Source organism: Lichenostomus cassidix, chromosome 3, assembly GCF_008360975.1.
Source record: "Lichenostomus cassidix isolate B80296 chromosome 3, HeHo_3.0, whole genome shotgun sequence".
NCBI classification, from domain to species: domain Eukaryota; kingdom Metazoa; phylum Chordata; class Aves; order Passeriformes; family Meliphagidae; genus Lichenostomus; species Lichenostomus cassidix.
In genome coordinates, this window is record NC_139483.1 from 63,110,867 (window position 1) to 63,136,183 (window position 25,317).

Below are 25,317 nucleotides of genomic sequence, written 5' to 3' on the forward strand. Positions count from 1 at the left end.
CCTGTCTTCTTGGGTGCCGAGAGCTTTCACAAAGTTTGGCTGCTCTTACGCCTGCTCTGATGTTGGCATAGATGTGTCAAATAGCAGCTTTGGATTCCTGTACTTAATGTTTCATTATAAATACTACCCTGTGGTTGTTTCAGCCTTAGATTGGGATAGGAAGCCCTATTTTACCACAGGATCTATATTTTCCAGGCAGTCTCCACTGAAGAGCATTTGTCTTTTAACACCTTCCAGCCCAGCACTGTATGATGGCAGATGCTGGGCAGGATTCTGGGAATGGCTGCTTATTGTCATTTTTAAATGAGACATTCCTCCTGCTTTATTCAGCTGTGGTACTGTTCATCTGTGTCAGGGAGCGATCTGTATGAAAACTAGTGTCACTCTGAGAATTTTAATGAGAGAGAAACTATCAAAGATCATTTCCCAAATTACGTGTGTGAGTTTAAGGATGTCCCTGAGGGTGGACTTGGCTTGGCCTGTGCAGCAAGTGGGGGTGGCCTTAGGATGTGTAGTGCAGAAGCTCCCCATTGCCTCTGTAGGGAATCTTCTCGCATCCATCCAAGCTCCTGAGCTCCAGCTTGGTGCAACCCCAGGAGAGCCAGGTCTATGCCACTTGGCCATCAGCAATTCCCTGATCTTGGGGACTGATGGGAGGCTTATCAGCTTTGAGTGAAGTTGTACAGATGAGCAGAGGTGCTTTGGGTTTGACGTTACACTTGCAAACTGGAAAGCCTCCCCAAAACTCAGAATGGTGAAGAGTGTGATGCTGACTAGTGTCGGTGTGTGTCATTGTGTTGATCAGTTCTGGCTGGTCTTTGACTGGTCTTTGACTACTGTAAGTGTAGCTTCAAGTGAAGCTGCTTGTTTGGAATGCACTGTTTTGAATGTTCTGTATCCTGGTAGGAGGACTTGAGATTGGGTGCAATCTGGGCTGGAGTTGGGCTCATGTTGGTGTGGCATTTCATATGCTCAGGTCCAGGAGGACCAGGAATGGCCCAGAGCTAATGAGTTGATGTTGCACAGTCTGTTTCCTGGCGAAAATGCTCAAAACACACTCTTGGCACTTCTGGATCTACGTGTACAAATATACTTCCACACCTGTGAAAGTCCTCATTGAAGGCCATTTGGCATCTTCTGTTGGCCCTGATTATCACACTGATGTGACTCATTACAGTGCTTGTTTCCAGAAATATTATTAATTGTCTCCTCACCTTTTAGCACAGAATATTCATAACGGACTTGACTCAGCTGGAAGTGAGGACTGAATAAAATGAAACTCACAGCCACCTGCTAGTGTCTAGGTGACAGTAATTGTGAAAGCACTACTTGCTGATGAATTAATGCCAGCACCTGGGTAACTTATCCAGATGTCATAAATGCTGAAAATGTGTTACAGGAAATTGTTTCAAATTATGTGGCATTTAGGTGTGATATCACTTGGTATTGCAGATAGTGGCAGAATTCAGTTTACACTATTTCAAGTATTCTGTTATGTCAGGTGGAGTACTACAATTTTTGTAGCATTTCTAGTCTTTCATTGTAAAAATAAAACAAATGTAAACATAGCAAAAATCCTGGATTTTCTTTCAGTAAAGAAGGTATTGGAACAAGTTGTTCTGAGAGAGTTCTTTTTTGTTAGCAGATCGCTTTGAGCCCAAATCAACATTTGTTATGCTTAGAGGATTTCTATTCAGTGTTCTGAAGAGCAGGAAAGCGTCCTGTCCCTGTTCATTTTTCTGCTCTTGTTTTCTGCTTTTGCACTGAAATATTCATTCCTTACCCTCCTGGGAAAGACAGTCAGGTACAGGAAAGAAAGCAATAAATCTTACTTAGTGACTTGTCAGTTTCTATCTGTAAATATAAAAACAAAAATGAGAAATGCTTAATTTGACAGCATTAGAAATATTGAGAAAATGTCTTTGTCAATTGAAAAAAAAAAGATTAAAATGTAGTATTGCTTCCTTCAGTGTTAAATTTTAAATTCTGCTTTCCTTCATATGGAGGACTTCTTAAGGCAGAATTCTGGCTGTTCTTTAATTTATGATGCTGTATCATGTTAGGCTTTTTTTAAAATTAGATGTGCCTCATACGCAATTCTAAGATATTTCTTTGTTTCCTCTGCTTTCTTTTCTTCCTGATTAGCAATAGCAATTAAAACTACAATGAGGTAATCTGACATTTTCAAAGGGATTTGTCATTCCAGCCAGAGGAAACATTTTTGTTTATCCAGAGGAGGTAACATTCTTGCACTATAATGAAAGCCAGTTCTCATCAGATGACAGGTCTGGTCTTAGCCCTGCGGTTGCCTCTTTGCAGGCACATCCTTGTTTCTCTGTGGGAGCACTGGTTTCCATAATAAGATTTGTTAATGGATGGAAAAGTCTGCAAGATCTGATTGATTGTGGCATTGGGTGTTCTAACATGAGCATCGCAGTTCTGGATTTATGATCTCTTAGTTAGTTTGTTCTCTCTTGTGAAGACCAAAAATACTTACATGTATTTAGAAAATATTTAATACTATCTAATGAGTAAGAAAATTACGCCTTTTTCCCTGGCTTGGTATGTGTGTTGCCTATGGAGTGAACAGACAGTAACAGGAAAGACAATTGTTTGCAGCAGTGAAGTGAATTTCTTGTTTACATACTAGTACTTATTCAAATGTTGTTCAAAGTATTGCTGGCTTGGAGTAATGGTGGTGGTTTGACATCACTTTTGTGTTTGTAAGGCACTCAAGATTGGTAACTCAAAGAATAACGAAGGTGCTGCTTTATTAGCCCTGTGCTTATTTTAACAATTTACAGCCTACTAATATAAACAGAGATTGAAATAGAAAGTCTAGTAACTCTATCTTCTATATAACCTATTGTATGGTTATAGTATCTAATTTGCTTTAGTGCTAATTTTGAGTAGGACTGCAGAGGTTGAAGGAATCTCTATATATTTCATGGAGGAGTCCATCTTGCACAGGACCTTCACACAGTGAGAATCAGTATTATACTTCTAAAAAATGTTAGTAACACCTTAGAGTTTAAAAAGAGAATTATCTGCCATCCAAAGTCTGACTACTAGCAAAAATTAAGTTAGAGAGAAATGCTTGAGAAAGCATTTCATATCCTGCCCAATTTATAGTGTTACATACTGGTCATGTATTTCTGACTGGTTTTAATTATCATTTTCTTTCCTGAACCATAGTGCTACACTTAGAATAATTTTCTTTACTGTAGTATGGTGTTTAGCTGAGTTAAATATCAGTGCAATTTTTAGTGACTTCATTGCTCTTTAAAGGTAATCACAGTACTTTGCTCTGAATCCTCAATTTAAAAGAAAGGATTGATGACAGTGTGGCTAACTCTGTGCACCACCTGATAAAGGGACTGCCAATGTGCCAGGAAAATAACTCCTCAGTCCCTCTTCTTTAAAAGTAAGCTGTCTAGATATTATAGAGCATTGGAGAAAGCGATGGAGACCTGGGGAGTGGTTTGCGTAGACTTTTAGACTTGTAGGTAAATATTAAATCTAAGTGTGGGGTGAAGGGTGGGTGCAGGTATGGGACTGTGACAGCTTCTGCCAGGTCTGACCCAGTTGGAGTAGTTCATATAAGTAATCCTTCATTACTGCTGGATGAGCATTCGTGAGGAAAAGCCAGGAAAAGTCCTCGAGGCTCTAAAGATAACCACTGGGTTGGGAAATTTTGTTGCAGATATTTTCCTTTATTATATATAATGTCTCTCATCTTTGTGCTCTGTCATTTCTGCCTTTGCTTTGTGCTTCTCGGTAATGGCTGTCATGATGTGCTTACCAAACAATCACTTTACTGGTTGATAGTGAGGAAGGATCAGGACTTGGCAAAAGTTGAAGTTTATGTCAAAAGTAGAGATAATAAGTAGAAGTTCCTGTTGTTGATTTACTTCTATTACCCTAAAAAAATACCTTATCCAGCACAATTTCTTGTCCAATACTCAAGTTTCTGCAAAAGAAAAATACAGTGAACATTGTGGATGATGTGCAATAATTGCAGCACCTGCTTTTTTCTATTATTATTATTATTATTATTATTATTATTATTATTATTAACTCCTAAAGTTGCAAATTGAGAAATAAAGTGGTTCCTTTATTTATCTTCACCCTTTCACCCTTTCTGAAGGAATATGATTTTACTATGATGCTACTATTTATTGTGCTCAGTCATTCAGTGTTGCTGTGTTCTTGTCATTCTTGTCTATGCTGCTCTCCTTTATAGATAGCAATTTAACAGTCAGTTGTTCAGCTGTGTTAAATTAGCCCTAGAGATAAAATTAGATACTGTACATAGTTGATTTTTATTTTTTACCTTTGGAAGGGGAAGGAAAATCTCTAGCAAGCATTACTAATAACCTTTTGAAATTCTCATGTAAACAAGAAGTGCATCTTCACCTCAGCACTTGTTTCAAACTTGGACAATGGTTTAAAAATATTTTTTTATTCTTTATTGCTAATTGCCTACTATGAAAATTGTTTACTGCGTTGGAAGAGGTGTATTTTGGGCAAGAAAGAAGTTACAATGCTTGGCATCACTGCGTGTTTTAATGTTGGTGTTCAGGGCACTATTTTTGTCAGGACTGAATTATGTTTTTCTTCTATACCCATATGTGGAACAATACTTCCTTACAGCTTTGTATCACGTGTGCTTATTTTTTGAAACCCATTGTTTGCAACATTTCCATAACATAGGCATTTTTTTATTTTGAAGGAATTTGTATAGGTAATTTCTAACATAAATACAGTAGAATTTAAAAAATATGTTAGAGTTGGTAGTAATATTTGAAAGTAAAGCATTACTGCTCTACATCAAATTAAGATCCTAAAATGTCACATTTTTGTCCAGAAGCAATTATTGTTAAACCACTCGTGAGCTGGCATGTAATCTTTTTAATGATGAAGGATTAATATAGCCTGTAAGGTACAGCAGGTACTGAGCCTTGCAGCCTCTGCTGTGGTTAAGTATGCATGTGTGTTTTGAAGGGGAGATCTCCTCCTTACATAAACATCTAAAAAGAATAGATATGGCACCTCTAACAAGATTCCATAAGATATCCATCTAGCCCTTTTACACACAGCTAAAGGTGGGGTTTTATTCTGTGCACAGATGCTTCTACAGAAACTCTGGGTCCTGGTGTGCCCATTGCTTAGGAGGATGATTGTCAGTCCTCTCCTGTCAATACTTCAATGCTTCAGAGCAGAGAGGCTGAAGAGTTGATCACCCCATATGTTGAGGAAGGCCAAGGGAGGCCTCTCTTGTGCTAAAAGAGCAAAGGATAGGTTTGGCTACAGCAGACCAAGGTGAAAAATGTGGCTGCATAGGGTAAGGAGGGAAAGCTTTTGCCCTCCTGGTGGGTTACTGTCCCTTACTCCTCCCAAGGAATTTTGCTAAGAGGTGATTATGTTCTGCACCAGCTGTTTCTGAGTGTTCCTCAAGGCTTTAACCCTTGGGAAGACTGAATTATGTGCTGGATAAAAATAATAAATCCATAACTAATTCTCATCAGAATCCACATAATTGGTAAACTGGGAAGTCAGAAATATCATGGATTATGAAGGGATTTCCAAGGAAATTGTTTTCCCTGCTGCTTTAAGTTTCTCCCAGCACTCTCATTCAATTCACTCAAGAAAGTTTTCTGACTGCAGACATAATTTGGCTTGAAATTACTTAACCTCCCTCAAAATATCTTTTACTGTAATTCTAAATTTTGGACTGTTGCCACAGAAATCTTGAGATCTGTATCATATGGAGAGACCGTGGGATGGGATAGTCTGGAGCTTCTTTATATTGTACCAGAGTTTTATATTCACTTCTGATCACATATTTTTCAATAATAAAAACCTTCCTTCAATGTGGATTTTAGAAAGTGGTATTTTACAAATTGTATTTTATTTTTGTGGGAAGAAATTGCTGCATTACCGCATTACCTTGTTTTGCCCAGCAAAAGTCTTTATATATTCACATAAACATATATGCATGGCTGCACCACAAGACACATCAGATGTACAAACTGATTTCTAATATATAAATGAATATAAATCCATCATAAATATGTCTGGGGAGAAAAAAAATGAATTGAAAGGAACCATTATTAGAAAGAGAGAACAATGAAGGTGACTTTGCTATTTTGACTACTACACCTGGGATAATCCCTTCCAGTGTTGCGCAAGATCCCAGTGTAATTCCAAGCAAATAGGCCTTGAACATCCACATATTGAAATCACTAAATAGGTTTCTATATTTAAGTTGGAACAATATTGCTTCTAATTAAAAACTCTCTTAGTAGAGCACTCAATGCACAAACAGTAAGGTTAATGTAACCTGAGCTGAGCTGGCAGTTGAAGGAAAGCAAAATCCTCTTTGTTCCAGCTTTTTAACTATTACCCTGGACATGAAAGTTCCTCTTGTTAAAATGTCTGTCATTCTTGTGGGCATATGGTAAGCATTTGGGTTCTTTCTGCTTCATGTTTCTGAAATGAAAGCTGAAATTCTTTAGATGCTAAATATCAGTCAAGTCTCAATGGTCTGCAGGGGTATATTCCAATTTTCTGATTAGTTGTGGCATTGACACTCTCTGGGTATAAGCCAGCTGAGTCCATAAAGACTGTAGTGCTGCAAAATTTGTGGGAGTTTTTTTTCAGAGGTGTGTATGGATGTTTTTGCCACAGTTTGCCATTGCAGCAGATTTGCAGTACAGCAGCCGTGGCAATGCAGCCCAGGCTCCCAGAGCACGCTGAGGTTCATAAACCTCCCAGAGAGCAGAGGTGCCCTTCCTGCAGCTGCATCCCCACACTCCATGAGGACATGTGGCTTGAGGCAGGAGCTGCTGGCTAGCCAGCCAGCCAGCCATCCCTGGCTCATGGCCTCTTCCCTGAGCATAGAGTACCTGGCAGGGGCAGCCAGGAGTGCACAACCTGCTCTGAGCATCGTGTCTGGCTGTGCTGGTGGTTCTGTCTCCATCATGGTCGTGCCAGGAGCAGGTCCTCTGGGCATTGTCACTGTGTGATGCTGCTGTGTGAGTTCTCTCCTTAGCAGGTGCAATGGAAAACAGGCTCTGCTGCTTCGTTCCTTTGACGTCACTCTGAAAGAGCAGGGGTGCCTCATTGTGCTGAGATGGATTGTACTGTATGCTCGATAATGGTATTAGCTCAGTTAATTTAGTTGTAGCAGCAGTGCATTTTCCAACACTTGGTTTCTTCTTCACTTTCAGGTTTTCCGAAAAAAGGCAGTGGAGCTTGGAGAGAAATTGCTACCTGCTTTCAACACTCCCACTGGGATACCTTGGGCATTGCTTAATATCAAGAGGTAAAAAAACTGTGTTTTGGTTACTAGAGCATGTTAAAAATTATGTTGAACCCATCTTTGCCACAGAACTATTACAATTGCTGCACAGTTTTTGTGTCTCTGATTCTACAGTTTAAATTGGCAAAATTTAGGTGGATATATGTTGCACACAGAAGAATGCATATGGAAATATATTTATTCATCTCAGAACAGGCTGTGTTTTTGTCATTTAGTATGTTTCTCATCACTCTTACTGAAGTCCTTTTAGTGTTTTAGGTAGGGTAAGAGCAAAAGGACATGTGCTACCCTGAAAGTTTTCTAGCCACTTTGTACTTTTATTTCACCTGGTCTCAAATGTGGTATCAGCATGTCCTTCATGTCAAGAAACAAGAGGACTACTTGCTACAAGAGCCTCACTATTGTGTACCCTCTCCCAAGGAGTGGTTTTGCTTCTGGCAGTTGTGGTTTGAAGGAGCTGTGTGTTCTCTGTAGGAGATGCTTGCTTTCCTGAAGTCACTCTTGCCTCCAGTATCGGCTCCAGACAGGTCAGCAATTCCTTGGTCCAGCTCAGGACTGCTACCTGTGTTACTGTGCTGGTAAAGAAAGTGGTTTCTTTGCACTGCTCAGAGAAGAGTATTGAAAATTATACCTGTGGGGTGTATTTGTAAGGACACATCAGCTTCCTTCATACTGATAATAAACCCCAGCATCACCCATCCCAAGAAAGTGAATCATAAGAATTTCATGTGTGTGTGTTGGTGTTGGGTTTTTTTGTATGAATGCCTCCTCAACAATCAGCATCTTCCACTGTTGCCTGCTTGCTCTGTTTTTATGAGTGCACCTTTTCCCCACAGTGGAACAGACACTGATGTGTTGCTTGATTGGCTGTGTTTGCTTCAGGCTTCACAGTAACTGCTCAGGGCCAGTCCTACAGAAATCCCTGGCATGTCAGTCCAGACAGGTTTATCTTCCACCTTCCTTCCAAACAACAGTGAGGTAGAAGGCCAAAAAAAGCACATCTGTGTGCAGAAGCAGGAGGGAGTTAGTGCCCCCTGAACTTTCTCATTATTGAAGGGGCTGATTAACAGCTGCCTGGTGATGAACCTTGGACTTTGGCTGGTTACTTACATGCTTGCTAATAATTTTTTCACAACAGGCTTTAATCAGTACTGCACAGGTTCAGTAGTACAGCAGGTTGAGTTGTGTTGGTTATTTGTTTTTAAGCTATTAGAAAAACTTCTGAATACAGCACCCTAGCACGTTTGTAACTGCAACACAAAAATACCTTGCTCTACATAGTATATTTAAGCATAGTTCAGGAGGTATTCAGGCTAAAAGTTTGTCTTTCATGTAACTCTTACCTAAATCCCTGCTTAACTGTTAATATATCAATGGGGTTTTTCAGGTATAGTTCAAATTATGTGGTAGATCTTTATGGTTTTGTTCCTACCTTCTCACAAAAACTGCTCTGGGGCACTACAGATGTCAGCTGCAAACACTGCAAGGTGGTAACACAAAAGGGATTCATTTCTTACCTGGCACAAAAGGGAAGTAGGATCTCTGCTGAGATAATTTCCTTTGCTGTAGCAGAAAAATTGACATTAAATGCTGGATTCTCGGTTATTCATTCTGAATCCTTGCACATCTGCCTAGCTTTGACCTTCAGTAGATGACTCTTCCATAATACTGTGAGTAAACAAATATGCTGTCATCTAAGCTTAGGAAATGCTAAGCCACTGAAGCCTGCATACATTGTGGATCTAATATGCCTCATTTCTGATTAGTATTTTATTTGATTTGATTTTGATTTATGCTTCAAGTTGGAAAACATTCACAATAGATTATGGGTGTCAGTGGTTATTTTTAAATTACTATTTCTGGATTAAGAGATGAGCTGGATATTTATTTAACTTCGCAAATGTTCTTCACAAAATAGTTGGTTTTCTCTGCTCATCATGTGTCATCCTAGCCAAACTCTCTTTGCATGTCTCTGTGTATAAACATAGATATGTGCTTTTCTCTCCTCACATACTGAAGACATCCACCTGAAGTATTGTTCTCTTTATCTTTCCATTGTTTTAGTTCATCCTGCTTCTTTCTTCACCTTTTAGTGATCATGGGACACTTAGTGTCTTTTTTGTGGAACTTTTATTATCAAATATGATAAAAACTCCATTGTACTGTTCTTCAGATAAAAATACTTGCCAATTCATGAGTTTGTTTGCCTCTAAAGTACAATTTAAGCAATTAGATCAGCAGTTTTTACTGGGATTTCCTTTTCTTTCTGAGATTTCAGTTGCACTTCCCTGTTTCTGATGTTGCTCTGTATTTTCAGTTCATCTTCATCTGTTTTGCACTTCTGCTCATACTGCAAAATTTCAAGTTCCTTTTATGGCTCACTTGCTTGTTTAAGTAAACAGTGTTGTAAAGCACTTGTGGACTCTTCTGGGGTACAGATGTACAAAGGCTGCAGAGGGAGAAGTGTATAAAGCAGCAGTGGGTTGACAGACAGGTTTGAGTCTTATTTTTGGAGATAAGAAGCACAAACTGGAAAAGCCACTTCCATTTCTTTATTTGCTTACTTATTTTCCTCCCTCACACAAATCCTTTGTTTCAATATTTCTTCTTCAGTATTTCTAAAACACCAACTATCACAGTTTCTTAAAATACCACTAGTTCATGATCCTTTTTTTTTTTTAGTGCTTCTCAGTGAGATGTGACAATCTGGCTTCTCCATGCTAAAATTGTCATTTCTCTTTCTCTCTAAAATCTTCAAGTGATTTATGACTGATCAATTGTATTGCTTGTGTATTTCTGTAATTCACCTCTCAGATTTACAGAAATAAAAAAAATCTGAAATTATAACTTAGTGAGTTAAGTAATCTCAACAAATACCTAGACTTGCATCAAGTTTGCAGGATCAAGTAATATTTTTAACATATATATTTATTTTTACCCCTGTAACTATTAAAGAGGAAGCTGTATGGGGCTTGTGTTTATGGGATGATGCCCAGCTGTCAAATACAGAGAGGAAACCACATTGTTGTTATTCTGTTGAATCAATCAGGAATAAATATCTGAGTATAAAATGCAGTGCATTCTTTTTTCTTTCAGATGGAAATTTTCTATTTATATCACTTTTTCCTCCTTTGAAAGCAGACCTGTAACTGGTTTTAGTCAATATTCTCAATGAGACTACATCACTACTTGCTAATAAGCAACCCAGAAGCATTCTTATATGAAAGCATATATTTTCTATTACATGTTTGCTCTCTATACATTGACCGGTTGCTTAGTTTTAAGGTTATTTATTGTGCCTTGTGTGCTGTGATGTAGCAATATTGTTAGGCATTAAGGTGCCTGCCTTTTTATGAAGAATCAATGTAGCATATAACCTTTAAGTGCACCTGAAACTTTGAAAAATTGTTATGCTTTGCCTTAATGAAAAAGTTTCAGCTGAAGTAAATAATATTTTTATTCCTGGAAACATAACAAACTGGAAATGTTTTTTGGGTTTTTTTAATGTCCAGCCTGTTCATAATTGTTGTTGTGGCTAAGAGGAGATACTGTGCCTGTTTCTCTGGCTCACTGACAAACCTAAATTATGAAAGCATTTATGTCTTGAGGGACCATGGGAACTGTTGTGTAGAAGGAAAAACTGTGAGCTGTAGTTGGAGTGGGTCAGAGCAGGAAAGCTTAACAGAAGTTTAAAAAGAGGAGTTTGGAATACATGTGATTAATTTGTATTGAAATCAAACCACAGGGAGTGGTAAGATTTACTTGACATAAATGTAGAATGTTTACTGTGTCTGATGTCAGCTCAGGATTCTTTGCCTTTTACAGTTTAATATTGATTGTACATTAATAGTGGATCTCAGTCGTATTCAATACAGCATTTTATGAAGTGAGATGTCAGGGGGCTTGCTAAATTGTTTGCACAACAGAGCTGCAATATTTATGTCATTGGGATGTTGTCAGCATGATTTTAAAGCAAGGTCCTCTTTTGACTTTTAAAATTACTATCATTTTTGAAATTGCTACATTTTGTACAGCATAGTTAAGTTATGCCACAGGTCTTTCCAGGCTTCAAAGTGTTCAGTTTGAACAAGAGTTTCTTGGTGCTTCTGAGCCCTTGCAGCCACTATGTGGATTCAGAACAAGGAGATACATCCACATCACATCTTCAAAAACTGTATTTTATCTCACACCACTTAGAAAAAATGAAAATAGCAAGAAAAAATACACCTATCTGTGACAGTAGTGCTAAATAGAATGGCTTTCCCCATCGTCTCGGCTTGCCCAGCAAAACCTGACTGCATTGGAGAGAGATTTTATGCTAAAATGCCACAATGTTTGGAAGGATGACACACATAAAGGTGGGGTTCTCTTACGGGACACTCACTCATGGCAGTTGCTCAGGTTGGAGGCATTTAAAGCTTCTCTCTCAGCATCTGCCATCTAGGTGGAAATATGGCCAAGAAACTAACCACTGAGGTGTGAAATGTGGGTCTTCAGACAACAGAACTTGCTTGAAAATATTTTAAAGTTTCAAATTCCCAATTTCAAAACATGTTTGAGGTCTCATGGTCTTCAAAATGTCTTTAATGTGGTACCTCATTAGAAAAACTCCAATGTTCTTAAGGAAAGAATTTAGCATGTAACATAATGGTTCTGTTTGAGTTCTGGGACACCTTCCAAAAAAAAAATCATAATCAATGCATTTAAGAGTACATACCTTTATAGTTTGTAAAGGAACCTTAATGCATTGAGAAAGTTTGAAAATATAATGCAGAAGGGGATCCAGACATGTAAATTCAGTAAACCTTTTTGGCAGCTTCATTCTGCTACTCACACTGTCAGAAATACCTGAAATGTGATTGATTGTTGCATTATTTTGCAAAATTTGTCGTGAGTTGTTTGTATGATACTATATTCTTTAACAGAATTAGAAGTTCATTATTTTACTTGTCCTAGTGACACAAGAAGCACTTTCTTGGAGAGATTCAACCAGGATGAATAATTTAATTGTTCTGGTTTGCACTGTTGGCTCTAGTGTATAAATTAAATTTAAAAAAAAAAATAACTGCAGAGTTGAATAAACCGTATTCTTCAAATTTGACTGTATTTGGCAAAAATGAACATATTTTTAAAGGAGTTTAGAGAGCAAAAACTTACCCTGTCTGCACATTTTTGTTATTGTAGGATCATGCAGAAGTTGTGTTTAGATGAAATCTACAATTTGATTACTTCTGTCTAATTTTGGCATCATTTTAGAGGAAGAAATCAAAACTACCTAAGAAAAAATCTAAAGGTAGCAGACAGACTTTATAAAGGCTTTGTACGTGTGGTTTTGGCAAATGGCTCCACTGATGTAATAAACTGGTAATAATAACAAAAAAGGATTTCGTTATTGAATTAAACACTGAGATTTCCCCCGCAGCAAAACAGACCAATGGAAAGCAGACTTTTGCCTTCAGGCATTTGGATCACAGTGTGGATTTGCATTAGCACTGGATGCAAAGAGATAATCCTAGCTTGAACTTTACCTCTCTAAAAATTGTTTTGTGTTAAACATATGTTTTGGCATAGAATGATCTGCTCTCTGAATATACTGATCTCTGACTAAAGAAGACCTTACACAATTAATTGAAGCCACTAACACCTTGAGATGAGAAAATTAATTCCATCCTAATTTAAGAGTAACTACTGACAAGGATGATTTCAGGGCACAGGGTTCATTTTTTCAGCAAAGCCTGAAATTTCACTTCATTGCATGATTCATAAACGAGTTTACATTTCTTGAGTCAGTATTGAATGCAAAACAAACTGGAAAAATAGTTATGCACGTTAAATGTCAGAAAATTAGAAATTTCCTTGGTTTAGGATGTGTTAGAATACCACAGGAAACAAATTCTTTGCCATGTCTTTGCCTCATCTGAAATTCTTTGCTGTGTTGTCACCTCACCTGAAATGAGTAGCTAGTTCTGCATTGCATGACTGTTGCTTTATGTTCAATATTCAGTCTATTTGACCTGTGGTGATGTCTGATTTACCATTAAGCAATGTAAAAAAATATAATTTATAATAATATTTCAGAAATTTCATTAGATAATTCAAGGAATGTAGCTCTTTGGTGAGGAAGAAAAAAAAACCAAGGAACATATTATTTTGGTGATAGCCCATAATGATAGGCTGTATTATTCAAATAGCAGCTTCAGTTCAATATTGTAATGCAGAATTTGTGTGGGAGGCTGCCCTCTGGCAATAACACAGGAAGAATTTGGGACCTGTTATTATCACTGCAAAATATCCTTCCCAGTTTAAGTGCTCGCATTATAGCCAAAAGAAAGATTCTAGTCCCAGATTTTAAGTTTAAACACTCTTTCCCCACAGTTTATTAGTGCAATGCAAAATAAGTATAGATACTTAAAAGTTCATAAGTATCATCTTACTTATTTGTTTAAAAGCCAATGTTAGTATTAGTAATGGTATTCCTCAGCATAAAATGTATGATTACAAACACTTTATAGATCTCTGTGGTGCTAACAAAAGGTAATGTACTTTTGCAAAACAAAAATTTCTACCAGACTGCCCCACAGAAACCAGCTGATTTCCAGAGGCTCCACTTCATGGACCTTGCCCCCCTCCTCAGCAGACACTCTTCAGAGTATCAAAACCCTCCCCGACTATCATAACATTTTGCCTTGAAGGGTTAAAAAAATGGGAAATTGCTTTTTTTTTTACGTTATTTATAAAGAATATATAACGGTTTCCTGTGCCAGAAAGGGGGAAGATAAGCAGGTTGAATTATTTTGTGTTTTTCCCTAGAAGAAATCAGGACTAGGAAGCTTACCCCAGCCACCTATGGCATATACCAATAATTTGCATGTACCAAGCAAGGATGTCAAATCTCCTACCAGTGTGGCTGTAACCAGTCCTTCACTGAAATGCAGTGACATAGGGTGGGAAAGTTGCATCAGATCCTCAGTTTGCTCCCTGGGAGTTCAAACCTTGCTCCCATGCAAGTTTTTGAAATTGCATTTCTTGAAAATAGGATTGTATAAATTAGCATATGGCTAAGGGTGTTGCTTGTGCTCTTGCTTTAGCTGGGTAGGTGCTGTTACCACCTCAATATTGGCAGATAATCAGGAGTTATTTGTATCCCATCCCTTCCCGTTACCTAGGAGCTGCAAGGGAACCCTTAGTATTGAATTACCAAACATATTTGAGAGTTGGAGTTGTTTGTGAAGATGGGCAGGATGAGGCTCAGTTCCAGATGAGACACATTTGTGTGTTCACCAGCACAACAGGAATGAGCTCCCACTGGAGTAGGGCACTGCAAAGGCACTGGGAAGCAGCTTGAGGAGCAGTTATCCTGCCCTGAAATGAAGTGCCCAGGGCCTGGCCCACTGGGCTGCTTTTCCTTGGCCAATACTGACTGTGCTGGGAACGCTGACACCTGAGTGTAGCGCATTAATCTTGGCACTTGGTTAAAGATCATTTCCCTTTCAATCACTTGTGTCATGTATGACCTGATTTTCATCTGCATATAGTAAATGATAATCTTACAGTAGACAAAACGTGGCTGTCGAAAGAGGCTTCCTTCAGAGGGGAGGGAATCAGGTCCTAGAGAATTCAGGTTTCATTAAATGCATAAAATGAGAACAAGTACTTCTCAGTCACTTCCACCATAATTCAAGTTACCTCAGAAAAACACATCATTTAAAAATAATAGTAGTGTTAGGATAGTTCCACCTAGAAATTTTCCAGCAGGCAAATTATAAAGCCATTTATGAATTGTTTACTTTATGTATTTGATACAATCTGTGGACATTTGCAGGATTTTGCCTGCAAAATCCATGACTCATTTCTCAATAGGAAAATCCTGAAATGACCATGAGAAGGTGAGAGGGGGCACTTGTGAAGTGCTTTGCTTGTGTATTTTAGCTGGAATTACTTTGCTACTTCTAGCTGGTTAAATTCTCAGCTATGTGGGCTTGTTTGGGCATTTTTCCTGTGGTGGTTTAAGCATCAGTATGACGTGGTAGATAATAAGGATTGAAATCGACCAAGAAAATAGCTGACTGGTGTTTGTAGTTACTCTGTATTCTTACCATCCTAAAGTGATGAGCATGAACAAGAGTTGTTAACTGCTTTTTTTCAGATATCATTACTGAGAACAGATTCTGCTGTTATCTTCAAAGTACAGTGTATTTTTTTCCTTGCTGAAAAAGCAATTTCCTTCAATATTTCTCGAAGTACATCTTTCGTTTCAGATAAACACATGGATGTATGTATTGGTAAATTTTTATGCATCATTTTATGGTTTCTTACTGCTGCTGATACAAGATTAACCTCCACCAAACTGTGACCTCTCAGCTGGACAGCTGAAATCCTGCTGTAACTGACACAGTCCCATTGCATCATGTGCATCACAAGTAACAGTTTTACTACCTGGATTTTTAACTGCTCTTTTTAGCACTTCATAATCCTGTTAATACTGTGAAACTTGAATTTTGTGGTTTTCAGTTTCATTATACCAGTGCTGAGGGGTGTGTGTTATGCCATCTTTATAAGCATGTTTAATTTTAAGATGACTATTCATAACTGCTTCTGACACCTTTTGTTATTCTGAAATTCATGGCATATGTGTTTTCACGGATATGTCAGATACTCTTGCAGTGCAATTTTCCATTTAATCTTTTAGATTGACATTAAAATAACAAATCAGCATAAAATAGGTTATCTTTTTTCCCCTAGAAATCAGTCTCTTATATCAGAATAATAAGAACATTCATGCAGATTCATTTTTTGCTTTAGCTTTTAACAGAAACAAAAGTTCATTATTTGTTAATAGTTCAGTTATGTTTAAGGTTTGGTGAGAATTGCAGAGTTTTCTTTCTTTTCAGGAATCCTAAAATGATGGATGTATTAATTGCTTGCCTGCTTGCATAATTACTGATCATTACTTGGATTTTTCTCAGCTTTATGACCAGCTTCATACACCCAGCTGAATACAGAACACCTAATTGTTTTTAAAAAATAATTTCAGCATTAGGTACAGATGCCCGTTTGCTGTGTTTGCTACTTTTAGTTATCTAGATGTTGGTCAATGTAACAGCAAAATTTTTAGTTGGAAAACAGCTACATTGTTCCCCATAGTATTTCTTAAACATCCAGATGCTTAATCTAAGTTGCAAGTTTTTAGTACAAGGTTCTGAGATCATCCAGTGCCTTTTTGTGGTATGTTTTCTGTAAAGCAAAAACTATTGCAATCTGTCATTGATCCAACCCTACTTTGTGTATTTTCTAACCCTGCTACTCCTCTTCCATGCTTGCTCCCCTCTTCTATTCCATTTTGAATTTGGAGGAGAAGCACAGCAATGATCACTTTCAGCTCTGACAGTTTTTTCTTTTGAACTGTGATTCTGTCCTTGCCAGCTCATCTTCCACAAAAGGAATGTGAACCCTGGATGTATAATGTTTTCCAGAACCATGAGTTACTTCTCTGAGTCTTTTTTTAAATGTTTCTGCTTGATAACATGTGAAAAGTAGTATTTGAGAATTGTACCAGGTGTTTTCCCACATATGTCTTCTGAAACTTCTGGGCAGACTGTTTTTCATTTCCCTTCCTTCCTCTCTTCTATCCCTCCATGTTTACTTCCTTCTTTCCTTCCATCCCTAATGTTCTTGAGGTCACTAGTCGATCTGCTCTCTGCAGTCCCCCCAACAGGACATATACTAAAGTGTCCTAAGTTGCAATATTAATATAATTAAGTATTCTATTACCACCAGCTGTGGGCCATTAGCTGCTATCACCCACTCCGGATGACAGACAATGGGCCATCCGTTAGCTATCATCACTTGCTAATGACCCACCCCGCATGACAGGCAATGGGCCATCAAAAACCCACCGTGTGACTCATAGACTTATCTCATCCCATTGTGAGATGCTCTGCCGAGGAGGGAGGAGCCAGGTGTTCCCACCTGGATATAACCTGGCCTTGGAACTGCCTGAGCTAGCCCTGTCTACTGGGTTCCCAGAAGACCAGAGCTACTACTGGATCTTCAGCTGGAGACTAGACCTTCACAAGATCACCGCTTCAACTGGACTACTTCAGTTGAACTGCTACTACCACCCTAACAGGGTGTTAGGTTGTATCTGACTTTGTCAGTGCTTTTCCTTGTATTATTTCACTTATTTTTAATTTCAATCTTAACTTGTGATCTCCCACTAGTTTGTTTTCAAACCAACACATATTTTGGCGCCCAACGTGGGGCGCGACCAAGAGAAACTCAGAAATCCTATCACCATGATGCTCAGCTTATCTATATGGGTACTGTATCTCGGTCTCTATATTTTTCCTCAAATGAGATACTATCTGCCCGTTGTATTGCTCCTGTTGCGACCAGGGAACGGCATGAAAATTGCTCTATTAGTTTATTATGCCTATGGCATGGTTACCTGTGAGGCGATGAACACCATTCGTTATATATACTCGACTTTGTCTGCCTAACCTAACCTGAGCTGCTTCGTCTGGGACCTCCTCAGCAATCGCACCCAGCCTCTGGGGCTAGGAGGAGAGAGCGGTTTCTTCCAACATTTCAGGTCAGGCACAGCCGTCCTTGACAATATTGAGTTCTCTCTAGATGCTAGGGATGGCATAATGTTTTTGTCAGTTCTGTTCTCTTTAACCAGCACCGTGTACCTCATGCTGAAAATCAGAACATTATTTTGTCTTCTTGAAGAGAAACAAAGCAAATCAGAACAGCCGAAGCCTGTAGCAGTTGCCCCCGTCCAGAAAAAGAAATCAAAGAGCAAATCAGTCCGCATAGCGACTGATGAGGATGCAGCAAGACCATCTCACCAAACAGAAGAGACAGAGCCGAAAATTATCACTCGCTCTCTATCCCTGGGGGAGCTGCGTGACCTACGGAGGGAATTCACCCAGCAGGCGAATGAGTCCATCTTAACTTGGCTGCTCCGTATCTGAAACGCCGCAGCTAACGACACCATTCTAGACGGAAGTGAGGCCAGGCAACTAGGATCCCTGTCCCAGGATGTGGTCATTGACCAGGAGATTGGGAAAACCCAGGAAACTCTCAGCCTCTGGCAGCAATTGCTGGCGAGTGTACGGGACAGATACCTCTGCAAAGAAGACCTCCAGATGCACCAAAAGAAATAAAACACAATAAAACAAGGTATCCGATGCCTGAGGGAATTAGCCGTGCTAGAGATCATTTTCTCAGACAACGAGCAGGTAGACCGAGCTACCAAGGTAAAAATATCACAAGTAAATCTAAACTGGCAGCACAAAAAAGAATTATTTCTAGCTCGTTAAGCCCATAATGCCTCTAATCATCAAGGGAGGGATGCAACATACAAATGAGCTCGTGACCGAAGAGTAGACTTGACCATAAAAAACATCTCACAAGTCATCCACAGCTGTGAGACTTGCGCTGCAATCAAACAAGCCAAGCGAGTGAAGCCTCTGTAGTATAGTAAACGATAGTCAAAGTACAGGTATGGGGAAGTATGGCAAGTTGACTACATCACACTTCCCCAAACCCGCCAAAAAAAGCGCTACGTACTAACCATAATAAAAGCAACCACGAAATAGTTAGAAACCTACCCTGTGCCTCATGCTACTGCCCGGAACACCATCTTAAGTCTAAAAAAGCAAGTCCTATGAAAACATAGTACCCCTGAAAAAATCGAGTCTAACAATAAAACCCATTTCAAAAATAACCTCATAAGCACCTGGGCTAGAGAGCATAAAATTACATAAATATACCATATCCCCTATCATACACCAGCTGCCGAAAAAGTTAAACAATACAACAAACTACTAAAAACAACTTTGAAAGCACTTGGCGGGGGAACCTTCAAAAATTAAAAACTGAACTTAGCAAAAACCACCTAAATAATTAACACAAAGAGTTCTATCAATCGAGCAAGTCCTACCGAGTCCAAACCTTTGCACACAGTAAGTAGAGATAAAGTCCCTGTAATACACGTAAGAGGTTTTTTAAAAAAAACTGTTTAAATTAGTCCCACCTCAAGCAAAGGCAAGCCCATCCGTAAAGTTGTTTTTGCCCAAAAACCTAGTTATACTTGGTGGGTGATGCAGACAAATAAAAAAACCCATTGTGTCCCACAAAAAGACCTTATCTTAAGTAAAAACTGTGTAAATGGTAATAGAATAAGGGGTGGATAATGTCCTAAGTTGCAATATTAATATAATTAAGTATTCTATTACCACCAGCTGTGAGCCATTAGCTGCTATCACCCACTCCGGATGACAGACAATGGGCCATCCGTTAGCTATTATCACTTGCTAATGACCCACCCCGCATGACAGGCAATGAGCCATCAAAAACCCACCGTGTGACTCATAGACTTATCTCATCCCATTGTGAGATGCTCTGCCGAGGAGAGAAGAGCCAGGTGTTCCCACCTGGATATAACCTAGCCTTAGAACTGCCTGAGCTAGCCCTGTCTACTGGGTTCCCAGAAGACCAGAGCTACTACTAGATCTTCAGCTGGAGACTAGACCTTCACAAGATCACCGCTTCAACTGAACTACTTCAGTTGAACTGCTACTACCACCCTAACAGGGTGTTAGGTTGTATCTGACTTTGTCAGTGCTTTTCCTTGTATTATTTCACTTATTTTTAATTTCAATCTTAACTTGTGATCTCCCACTAGTTTATTTTCAAACCAACACATAAAGTTACTGCTTTAAGTTACTGCTTTAGGGTATGGTGCTTTATGGAAGAGTTGATCCATAAATCCTGCTTGTCCTAGTGTATCATCTAATGCATTGTTCCTTCAGGTCTTAAATATATTGAAATACTTGAACATTCTGGAAAGAGTGACAATCAAGCCTATGTGCATTTTGATATTCATCGGGGGTGGAGGTGGGGGTGTATGTATACCTCAACAAAAACTTACAGATGTTTTACATAAATATATATATTAACATATTTATAACATTTAGCAGTGTAAGGCAAATTGGGCTGCTGTAGGGAAGTTTGGGAGAAAAAATATATAGTAAAAAGCTTGTGCCTGCCTTTGCTGCTGAAGGCTGTATATTCTCCTAAAATCCCTTTTCTTATCTCTAGTCTTTCACAAATACAAAATTACTTGTTCTTTACCATTCCCCAGAAAACTTTTGAAACATTAAAAAGCATAAACACCCAAATAAAAAATATTTTCAACCTTCATTTGTGGCTGACATTTGCTCTTTCTTTTCTAACGCTTAAGCTGACCATGTGAAGACTTCTATTAGATCAAAATAGAGTAGTCTACCATACTTTGGATGTCACAATGTCATAATTCTCATATATCTACTTATCTTTTACAAAAGAAGGGAAAGAAGGAGAGAAAAAAAATAAAATTTTTAAGCACTAATGAGGCTGGAGAAATAAACCAACTTTTGGGCTTAATGGAAAAGGGAAAAAGGCTACACTGATTTTACTTGAATAATCCTTTCCATCTTATAAAAATACCTTTTGATACTAATGCAGATATGGACACAGGAGACTATATGCTGTTTGAATGCTGCATTAATTATATTTGCTATATTTACAACTGAATGCTCTTGATGAGAACTTCAATGAACTTTACTCTGTATTGTTTTCCTTTACTAGTTCTTAAAATTTCTTGCAATATGTGCAAAGGTCTGGAGCACTTTTGATGGTCTCTAATGACAAAGCCAGTTGACTAAGAACTTGACTAAGACTAAGAAAGAGTCTCAGCAGTGAAGGTTTTCAATGATGTAACTATGAGTTTTCCAGCCCTCTTTTCCAGTTCAGAATATGTTGGAACACGGGATCCACTTCTAAATTTTGTCATTAAGAAGATTCTTTAAGAATTCATTTTTAAGCTTTTGTAGTTTTTCTACTAACTATACTAAGTCAAATTATAATTTATAATTTATTGGCCTTATTACAACACTTCATTAAAATGTCAGAAGACTCAGCTTCTAGGCAGGGTATTACCACAAGAACTGTGCATGCAGTGTTCTTCGCATATGGAAATAGCTATGGAGTTATGTTCTGCAGCATGAATTAACAAAGATTGATTGCAATCTGTTTTTATTAACTCAAGGAAGAAAAGCGGTGTAGTGATATTAAGAAAATTAATTATAACTTTCTAATCTAGTAATTAATGTGCAGTTGGGCATGAGTGCAGTTAGTGCATTTCAGTAATTTGGCAGTCCTGACAAATTATCATCATTTGTTTTAAGGTAGACAACTGTTCTCTAATCTTTGCTCAGATTTTTATAATCTTTAGCATTTCAGAATGGTTTTAACAGCATAGATGTTCGATAGGGCCTTTTACCATAATACCATGGGCTGAAGTTCCACTGTATCTTTCAGAACTGAGCTTCAGTTGTGTTTTTAAGAACCCTCTTTTATTCTTTTCCAGTGTTGTACTGATGTTTCTGCTGGATCAGTTGTATGAAACAGTGATTACTGGTAATTGACCTGCATATGTTGAATCATCTTAAAATGCTACTGAGAATTTAATGTAGCCTGTAAATTGAGATGCTTCCAATTAAATAGAGTTCTTATGATAATCACTTTCAAAACTAATCAAGTAATATAATGATGTTACTAAAACTCTTATTGACTTAATTTTGACAAATTAATAAATGTAACCAATGCAATTACTGTAATGGCCATACTAGTTTGCATTTTTCATAACCAATCCCTACAAGTTTTTCAGAAATGCAAGGACAAAATAGAAATTATCTAGGTGTGTTGAATTAGTATGACAAGGTTACTTGAGGGGGAGAGTATTTCTGCCCTTCTTGCCTCTTTTTATGAGGCATGAAGGTTATTGTGGGTCACCCCATGCTCAGAGCCTCTTGTCTATTAGGAAATCAAAAGGTACTGAACAAAAATTACAACTAGGATCCTAGCAGCAGAAATTATTATTTTGTTTGAACTCACCAATGTAACATAATTTTCATGAGCATTTGCAGTAATAAAGCTCAGTTGGCTCATAGCAAAATAAGCATAGTTACATGGCATGCAGCTGTTTGGAGAAAGAGATATTGTTAAGTGTCTTCTGTATTCTTTGAAGTCTTTCTATAGTGGATTAGGCACTTCAGTACTGTAAATCAGTTTGATCACACTGTAACATTCTGTTAGATCAGTTGCACATTTTTTTTGTGTGCTTTCATGTACTACAAGATATTACAACTGACAAAGAGTACACATTAAAGAATTAGTTTGTAGATATGTAGGATAAAACATAACCCTAAATCATATCTAGTGCTGTAACTCTTTCAGATGTGATGACAAAATGAATGGTTGCAAAACTGACATGGGTAGTAAAGTCCAAGAGCTCCTCCAAATTCAGTCATGTAGATGAATGCCTCAAGGCTTTTTGTAGCTATCTGAGATTTTTCCTCACAGCATTAAAAGGTATGGAATCTTTACTGCAAAGCTTCAATTTTTCTGTCCAGTTTAAAGAGGTAGTTTGTAGTTTAATGTATTTTTTCTAAAGAAAAGCTTTTAGGTTTTTTTTTTTTTTAATTCTCCTCTTTGCTGAGTTGAATGTATATATAACTTTGAAAACTGCTCCTCTATCATATCTTTGGGCCATCATGATATTCACATTGAGAAAGAAACTGTAAAAGAAGATGCTGAAGATGTCTTCTATCAGGAGAAATACAGATTACCAAAGAATCTGTATCTGCTGCTTTGCAATGAGTTGATGCTAAAAATCCTGTGTGCATTCAAAATAACTGGATAGCATTATCATATCAATATCACTGCTGGGCAAGCTTTTGATGCAAGTCTTCCTTTTTCTACTGGGGCCTGACAGTGTTGGAGTGATTATTTCACAGAATCAAAGAATAAGCTGAGTTGGAAGGGACCCACCAGGATCATCAAGTTCAGCTCTTGGCCCTGCACAGCACCATCCCCAAGAGTCACACCGTGTGCCTGGAAGCATTGTTCAAACACTTCTTGAACTCTGTCAGAGACTTGGTGATTCCCTGGAGAGTCTGTTCTGGTGCCCAACCACCCCCTCTGGGTGAAGAATCTTTTTCTAATATTTAATCTAAACCTCCCCTGACACAACTTCAGGCCATTCCCTCAGGTCCTGTCCCTGGTCACCACAGAAAAGAGATCAGTGCCTGCTCCTCCTCTTCCCCTCACAAGGGAGTTGTAACTGCAGTGAGGTTTTCCCTCGGTCTAGTCCAGGCTGAACAGACCAAGTGACCTCAGCTGCTCCTCATAAGGCTTTCCCTCAGGGTCCTTCACCGTCCTTGTGGTCCTCCTTTGGACACTCTCTAATGGCTCCATTTTTTTATTATATTGTGGTGCCCAAAACTACCCCCTACCAAACTACTCAAGGTGAGGCCACCCCAGTGCAGAGCAGAGTGGGACAATGCCCTCCTGACTGCCAGGGCACTGCTGACTCATGTTCAACTTGCCACTGACCAGGAACCCCAGGTCCTATTCCATGGCACTGTTTACCAGGGTAACATTCTCCAGTCTGTCTGTACTTCTACATCCAGGGCTACACCATCCCAGGTGCAGAATCCAGCACTTTCCATTGAACTTCATGTGTGGTGATTGCTCATCTCTCTGATTTGTTGAGGTCTCTCTGCAGGGCCTTGCTGCCTTTGAGGGAATCAACAGCTCCTCCCAGTTTTGTATCATCTGCCAACTTGCTTAGCATCCCTTCCAGACCTGGGTCTACGTCATTTATGAAGATGCCGAAGAGCACAGGGTCACATTGATGCTGTATAGGCTGACTCTGCTGGCTTTTTCCCTTATATTGCCATATAATTTGGAATTACTGTAGTAGAGAGTAAGTAGTAAGGAGAGTAGAGAGTTAATGCCTGGCAAGTCAGCCTTAAGAATGAATAACCCAATGAACAATACTTTCATGATTGTGTTCTGCTCTGACTGACCTTTAGCTCACTACAGGCTGACCTTTGTAAGGACAGGGAAGAGTAGGAGCTCACTAATATGTCTTTATGTTAGGGAAAATATTTAACCTGACTTCTTATCTGATGGGCAGATAAGTGTTGAGTCATCTCTTCTAAATGTTGAGTTAGGTGGATGCACTTAGACAACATCCAAAATATGTGGTGTTATTGCTCTAATCTTATATTAAAACTGAGTATTCTTGTGTTTCCTACTTTTTAATGAGCAGACCTTGACACTGTGGCACACCATAGCCTAACTGAGTAGACCTGGCTTAGAGGATGTGGTATAAGTGAATATAATTTTAAAAGACTTACCAGGATAGTCTGTTGTTTTATATTAAACAAGAAGTAATAAAACCCCAGCAGTAAATGCCATAGAGATGTGGATGTTGCTGTAGGAATCTGTATAGCAGAGGGTAAAGACAAAATGAGACTTGTACAGTGATGGGCTACTCTGAGACCTATTGAGAGGGAAATAAAAAGAGGCTAGCAAGACAGCTAAGTAGTTTGTTCCAGCAATTTGCCTTCACTGGTTTAAACTTCATGGTAAAATGACATTTTTATTGTTATAACACTGACACATCTTTAGGAGGAAATTAGTTAATAGGAGGGAACAATCTTTCAGCAAATTAAATGAAAGGCTACTATTTCCACTTGACATCTGTGAAACTGCTGCTACATTCCTTGCAGTAGTGCTTAGAAAAATAAATGAGCAAGTATTCCTTATAATCGAGCTTTAATGGTATCCATATGCTATATATCTTGTAATGGTGCTCATGTTGTGCAGTTTCTGTGTAGTATAAGAAAATTGAGTATTAGTCTGTCAAAGGCCCATTAAGGTAAGTGTCTTGATTCAATTCTTAGCCTTGGAGAGACTCATGTGTTTTAAATACATCCCAGCAAATTGTGGTTGGTGCAGTAACTCTGACAGTCTTTCCGGTTGAGCTTTCATGTTGTCCATTTCATGTTGTCCAGCAACCTCTCTAGGTAATGACATCTATTGCAACAAAGATTTTTAAAATGTATCATTTTGATTTTAATTCTTTTCAAATGAAC

The 25,317-nt window shown here is 38.5% G+C and overlaps 1 protein-coding gene across 1 annotated transcript in view; it reads left to right on the forward strand.

The window, feature by feature from the left end:
* MAN1A1 (mannosidase alpha class 1A member 1) overlaps positions 1 to 25,317 on the forward strand; it is a 142,552-nt gene that overhangs the window by 74,233 nt on the left and 43,002 nt on the right. Inside the window, exon 5 of the mRNA XM_085056086.1 lies at positions 7,233 to 7,327. Within this exon, the coding sequence (XP_084912212.1) occupies positions 7,233 to 7,327 (95 nt within the window). The remainder of the gene's footprint in view (positions 1 to 7,232; positions 7,328 to 25,317) is intronic.